This window comes from Montipora capricornis, chromosome 2, assembly GCF_036669925.1.
Source record: "Montipora capricornis isolate CH-2021 chromosome 2, ASM3666992v2, whole genome shotgun sequence".
Lineage (NCBI taxonomy): Eukaryota > Metazoa > Cnidaria > Anthozoa > Scleractinia > Acroporidae > Montipora > Montipora capricornis.
Window position 1 is genome coordinate 58,543,439 of NC_090884.1, and position 6,130 is coordinate 58,549,568.

The 6,130-nt window shown below is 39.5% G+C and overlaps 1 protein-coding gene across 1 annotated transcript; it reads right to left on the minus strand.

The window, feature by feature from the left end:
- Window positions 1–429: 429 nt before the first annotated feature.
- Window positions 430–5,110, minus strand: LOC138028736 (kelch-like protein 20). The gene is made up of 3 exons (XM_068876338.1): window positions 3,779–5,110; window positions 1,202–1,497; window positions 430–999 (listed from the first exon to the last, which is right to left on the minus strand). Exons 1-3 carry the CDS (start codon window positions 4,972–4,974, stop codon window positions 704–706), a joined length of 1,788 nt encoding a protein of 595 aa, XP_068732439.1. The 5' UTR covers window positions 4,975–5,110; the 3' UTR covers window positions 430–703.
- Between the last annotated feature and the right edge of the window lie 1,020 nt (window positions 5,111–6,130).

Genomic DNA, 6,130 nt, shown 5'->3' on the forward strand with positions numbered 1-6,130 from the left:
TTTGCTAAATGTAAATTGATAATTTTACTGTGGCATGAATAGTAACCTGAACTTGAAAAAAATAAGGGTAGAATAATTGACATTGTTTCCATAACATACTAACTTCTTTTCTGGTGTAAATTTAAACTACAAGATTTACCAGGTAAAAGCAATCAGCTTTGTACTATAATTTTACTGTATAGCCTTTGTACAGCCCCCCAGCTCTCGTCAAAACTAAGTTTTTCTTTGAAGAGCGGCCAGCTGTACACAGGCTAGTACGATAGAATTAACTCCAGCTTCACTGCTATAAAGATACACTTCTTTAGTACGAGAGGTTACCATACAATGTGATTACATTTCTTTAAGCTTTGAACCAGTTCTAAAAAAGCAGAGTTGTATGACTTTTTTCATCTGTGACTATTATTTTTTGACTAGATTTATTTTTATTTTATAATTTTTAACCACTTTTTATGAGGACTGGAGCAATGACTGTCATATCAAAGTAATTTTTCTCATACAATCAGAAATTCTTTACTTTCAGACTGGGCTACAGCCTACATAATCTTGTGATACTAGATTCTGTTTGCCTAACATGAGCTCATTTTCCCCAAAAAAGCTTGTCTTATGGGAAGATAACACACTCAACCTATTACTTGAGGGACAAGATTTCGTGTCTTATCTGCAGTTTTATAAGGTGAGCTTCTTCCGTTAATAAGAAATTACCCTAGCAACCAAATGCATCATTCAGTGCAAGTTTTACAACACCGACCCCACCACCAAGTCGGCGGTAATTCATTCCACCATACAGCTTCCATTGGTTAGAAACTGGATCAAACACTTCAATTGTCTTTAAATAAGTGGTTCCATCAAAGCCACCAACAGCAAGAAGTTGCCCATTTACAACAGCAAGGCCTACTCCACTTCGGCGAGAGTTCATTGCTACCACTGGGGACCACTGGTTTGTTTTGGGATCATAACATTCAGCACTGCTCAGCTCAGTTGCATCATCACGCCCTCCAACTTTAAAACAAAATAGAAAAAAACCGTTTTGCATAATTCTATAAAATATATTGCTTTAAGGTTGTGAAATCACTTTTGAATAAACTACTGATACTACAAAGTTTGAATTTCACACCATTTGGATTTTATGCAAATCACAAAAAATTTCAAAACATAAATGACAGGCATTGCCAATATATAATGCTGTAAAAGTTATACGTACCAACATAAAGTTTATCTTGGAATAAAGCTGCTCCGAGATGTTTTCTGCGAGTCCCCATGGGTGCAGCTGGATTCCATCTATTTGTTTTGGGATCATACCTTTCTACAGTATTTAAAGGCGACGTACCATCCGATCCCCCAACAGCATAGAGATACCCATCAAGAACAGCCACTCCCACGCCCAAGCGTCGGGAACTCATAGATGCTACTTTGCACCACCTGTTTTCTTGAGGATCATATTTTTCGACAATGTAGAGACATGAGACACCATCTTGTCCACCAACAGCATACATGTACCTGTAAGAGTTGTAATTTCCTCCATAAAGTTAAAGTAAAATAAAACAACTAACAAGCCCCAACTATCAGGAAATAGGCATTTCACTATCTAGAAAGCATGGCATGATGGAGTTAAATGGTGTATGAGTAATGGAGTTGGGCAACTAAAAACAATAGAGTGAATTTCAATTGAGTGTCGTAAAACCAAAACCAAAGTTATTACTTTGGCCAATAAAAAAGGACAGAAACAATCCGGTAAACCAATCAAAACTCAAAGTAGTTACACATGGCCAACAGTGCAGGAAACATGCATGCACGAGCCATGATTGGTTTTGGTTTCACTTCTGATTCGTTGAAAAAGTGGTGTGAGAACTTTGAACTAATCACTGAGTGAAGTAATCATAAACCATTTAGCAATTCGCTAATTACTTTTGACACTCAATTGAAAACTGCTCTAATCCAACCAGTAATTATGATTGGATTCCCATGCAATACAGCACCTTACGTGGTCAGGATTTCTCCTAATCAACCACGTCTTGTCTAAACTCTCATTAAATTTTGCAAAAAAAATGCAGTTTGCATAAATTGACTGGATGAGTAAAAGTAACCCAAAGAGGGACCTTTGTTGATGATACTGACAGATGTTTCAGTGTTCTGTGTAGAAGCCACAACCTGCATCATGTACAGCTGTACTTTATATCACATCACTTTGCTTAATCTATACTTTATTTGTCAAATGTCTTTTGACCAGTTTACCATAAAGAAACAAACAAATTACAAAATCTCTGCCAACCAGACAAACTAAATGCATGTATAATGTCTATATCTGCAGGGCTGCAAATAACGGTTGGTCATTGGCCGACCAAAATTTGCTGATGTCAGATGAAATGCCAACTGTGATCGGATATTATGTCCGTACAATTTTTTGCATCGTGAATGTTACATGTGTACCGTCAGAAAAAAGAAAAAATCTTCCTTGAGAGAATCTTACTGCCTTGCGGACAATCTCAAAGCCACGAAAGTTTCTCACGGTAGTGTACAGTAGTTTTTACCGTATATGCTTTTTGAGAGTTATCACAGTAAAAATCTTGCAATGACACTGGTTGTTTACCATTTACAGGTAGAAACTGGTTGGTACTGTTCAAATGGTAAGCGATTTCTCCTAATAAACCATGTCTTGTCTAAACTCTCATTTGCAAAAAAATACAGTTTGTATAAATTGACTGGATGAGTAAGTAACCCAAAGAGCGACCTTCGTTGATAATACTGACAGATGTTTCAGTGTTCTGTGCAGAAGTCACAACCTGCATCATGTACTTTATATCACATCACTTTGGGAAATTTAGTTGGGATCAACGTGTACCATCTACAAAATTTGTTCAAGTTTACTGAGAGAGTATGGAGGAAGGCAAAATCTGTTGCCTTACCATTTTGCATTCCAACTGAAATTTCCGGAATTTTTTGGTAACTGGTAAACAACCACTGAAAGCAATTCACAGAAACTTCACACAAGTGTTGTTTTCTTGTTGGAAGACATCTGATGATAATGTTTTATAGAAAACACAAATCAATTGGCCCGATCGCAAGACTGTAATAGCTCAATAATTTTAAACACTGTATAATAAAACCTTTTCTAGGTTATGTCTGACCAAAATTTGGTTTTGTCTGACCAAGAAAGTGTCTTAGCAGGACGTATGTCCTCTCAAAAGGAAAAAAATATTTGCAGCCCTGTATCTGTGACAGAAATTACTGATTTCCCAAGTTACAGAAAGGGCTTTGGTGAACTAAACAGTGTGTCTGATCACATTCATTTAAATTAAGAACTGGTTAGTTGAGACATCAGTGACTCAGTGCTTCCAACCTGCTAACCAAACCATTACAGGCTGTCCAAACAAAAGTTCTTTTGTTCCAGTGGTTGGCACATTTGAATGACAAAATTAATGTTTGTAATAATTAATTTTGTAAATTACCAAACAATAATAATAATTAGTAGTATGTACTAAAACAGTGGATAGCATTGAAGGTGCCCTCTGACTGGCAACTCAAACTCCGGATATCCTTTGCCATTCACCTCTAACCAACTCGGGTGGGATTTGCGCCTGAAAATATTGATAATCGCTGCAGGTTAAACAAGTTACTCATCTCATATACTAAAATCACCTCATTTACTAAAACAACTATTCACCTCAGTGTCGGTGGTTAGTGATGGATATTTACCTCACCATGAATATCCTCCACTTCAGTGAATAGTTGTTAATCGTTACTATTAACAAACATTGACGTTAACACATGAATAGCTTACCCATCCAGTACAGCTACACCAACGCTAGTTCGGCAAGTACAAGTAGGTGCGACATCACTGCTCCACTGGTTTGTTTTGGGATCATATCGTTCAACACTGTTGAGGTAACTGCTACCATCATGACCACCAACGGCATACAGCAAATTGTCCAAAACAGCGACACCAACACCACAACGTCGTTTGCTCATAGTGGCAACCATTCTCCAATCATTTGTCTGTGGTTCATATCGCTCTACACTGCTTATGGCATCCCCACTGCACCATCCTCCAACTGCAAAAAGCACCTCAGTGCATTTGGTGGGTTTTCTGGGCCGAGTACGAGGCCCTTGCATGACCAACCTTTGCTCAGGAAGTAAAAGATAGTTCTTAGCTTCATCAACTAAGTCCCTACACGATTCGTCACTCTTCACCAAAGGATCTGCACTAACAACCCCAACCAGGAATTTGGGTGCTAAAAGAGGAAGACGGACGTGCTGTAGTATTTCAGCGAGATGACATCTCCGCTCTGAAACACTATATTTGACCCAGTTTATGACTGCTGTAAATACTTCTTCTTCCGAGCGAATATTAAGTTCGTCGCTTGATAGAATGTCAAGTAATTGTGTTACCGGTAAAAGCAAGAATTCCTCACTTTCCATGACCTCTTGGAAATTGTTGTGAGTAAAGATGTCGGCGAAACGTAACAGGTCGCGGCAGGCATGAGTGTCGGCAAAAGCTCTAATACCGAGGCAGTTCGAAGGATCGAGTTGGCGTTTTAGGAATTCACAACATATTTCTTGAATTTCTGCCATCTGAAGCAAACAAGCAGCTGGAAGAAGTGCTTGGACATTACTTTCTTCCACTGTTATCGACGCTGTGTATGCAAAATCAAGGAGCAACTCCATTGCGGCCTCGTCAACACCTTGAATTGTGACTTCCATTTGCCGGCTTTCAGCCATTTCACCGGTAAACATTGCACGAAAATACGGGCTACAACCAGCCAAAATCACTCTGTGAGCGAACAGAGTTTGACTACCCGTCTTTATAACGACATCACATAACTCCCTACATTGTCTCAAGGCCTCTAAGGTATCGAGAAGTTGTTTGGGGTGGCGATCGGAAATATGTCTCATTCTTGGTTTGTTATTAAGTTGAGAAGACGACTTGGCAGGGCTGCTTGACAATATTCCAAGGTCGAACGTTGCTTTTTTCTCCATTTTGATGGTAATTAGATTTCCAAAAGGTCAGTTATAACTGAATATCGAATGAATCAACTCATTGAAGTGTTTTAACGTTCTTCGTTTGAGAGCAAATCAGCCTTTTCGTAACAATGTTGACTGTAAGAGCGAATATGGGTAACCGCGCCTCTAAAGGGAAAGAAAACGAGGGGGGTCTGTCACGTCACACCGGAAAACGAAGATTTCACATGCCTACACCAAGTAGTTATACAAGCAGAGTGACTACATGTATTTTCATAATTATCTAATTTGCTCAACTAATTGGGGAGACTACAAATCAACTGAAATGAGAACAAGCCCAAATGTTGGTTTTTGAAGAAAACAAGAAAACACTGATAAACATTTTGCTTAATTAATTATTTTTATTTTGCAGCGAAAAAAATGGAGTACCATACTCCCAGGATAGCCTTTGTACAGCCGCCCCCTTCCCTCAAGAAAAAATAGGAAGCTTAAGCAACGACAACGGCGACGGCAACGAGAACGTCACGAATTTGCATATTTAGTGGGTTAAAACAATAGCTTCGCACGCCCTGCAGGTGCGTTTTTCACTTTTGTCCATTTCGTTGCCGTCGTCAGCAAAACAAAAACGTGAAATAGCCAAGTTTTTGGTTTTATGAAGAACGTCAGCACTTGAGGATAAATTTTCATTTTCTCTCCTAAAATGGAGAGCCGTTCCGACTGGTGCCATCTTTTAAGAAATACCACACCCTTGTCAGATTAAAAACGTTGAAATAGTCACGAAGCGATTACAATAACGCAAATTTATATTTTGAGATGACGTTCTCGTTGCCGTCGCCATTGTCGTTGCTTAAGCTCCCTAATGAGGGAAGGGAGCGGCTGTACACAGGCTATCCCAGGATGATTATTTGCAAAATTCCAGATCCCGGCTATATAGTGATGGAAACTCCCAGCCAGCCGACTTTATGTCACTGTTTCCCATCGAGCAAAGAACCTCGTGGGTCTAAACCGCTCAACATAGTCAAGGGGAAACAGGGTTTATTTCTCAACATGTGATAAGTTGGACCAGAGGTAAGCTTCTCGTGAACGAGTTCTCCAGGCAGTATCCCCAAGTTCTGCTCCCAGTGGCGGATCTAGGGGAGGGGCCCGGGGGGCCCGGACCCCCCCTCCCTTATTT